Raw genomic sequence first — 226 nt, 5'->3', positions numbered from 1 at the left:
CCCCGCGCTCCACCAGGCGGCCCGTGCGCCGCCCCTCCACACCTGAAATTGGACCAGGCGAAGTTGAGGGCCAGCTGGAAGTTGGGGTCCGCCTCGTCCTCAAGGCCAGTGACACGCCGGATAAGCTCGCGCACATCGCGCTCCTGCTGTCTGTCCAGGCGGCTCCCGGACCGCCCCGGCCAGGAGGACATGCCTTCGAGCTCCCGCAACTCTTAAGTCATCGCGA

General features: G+C 67.7%; 1 protein-coding gene across 2 annotated transcripts in view; it reads right to left on the bottom strand.

The window, feature by feature from the left end:
- The window catches only part of Tubgcp5 (tubulin, gamma complex associated protein 5), a 33,228-nt gene extending 33,002 nt beyond the window's left edge, over nt 1-226 (bottom strand). For both annotated transcript variants that reach the window (XM_013012169.1, XM_013012170.1), the window contains exon 1: nt 43-226. In XM_013012169.1, coding sequence (XP_012867623.1) covers nt 43-191 — 149 coding nt within the window. In that variant the 5' untranslated portion in view covers nt 192-226. The remainder of the gene's footprint in view (nt 1-42) is intronic.

Source organism: Dipodomys ordii, unplaced genomic scaffold (assembly GCF_000151885.1).
Source record: "Dipodomys ordii isolate 6190 unplaced genomic scaffold, Dord_2.0 Scaffold15, whole genome shotgun sequence".
Classification (NCBI taxonomy): domain Eukaryota; kingdom Metazoa; phylum Chordata; class Mammalia; order Rodentia; family Heteromyidae; genus Dipodomys; species Dipodomys ordii.
This window is presented reverse-complemented; position numbering and strand designations above follow the sequence as displayed.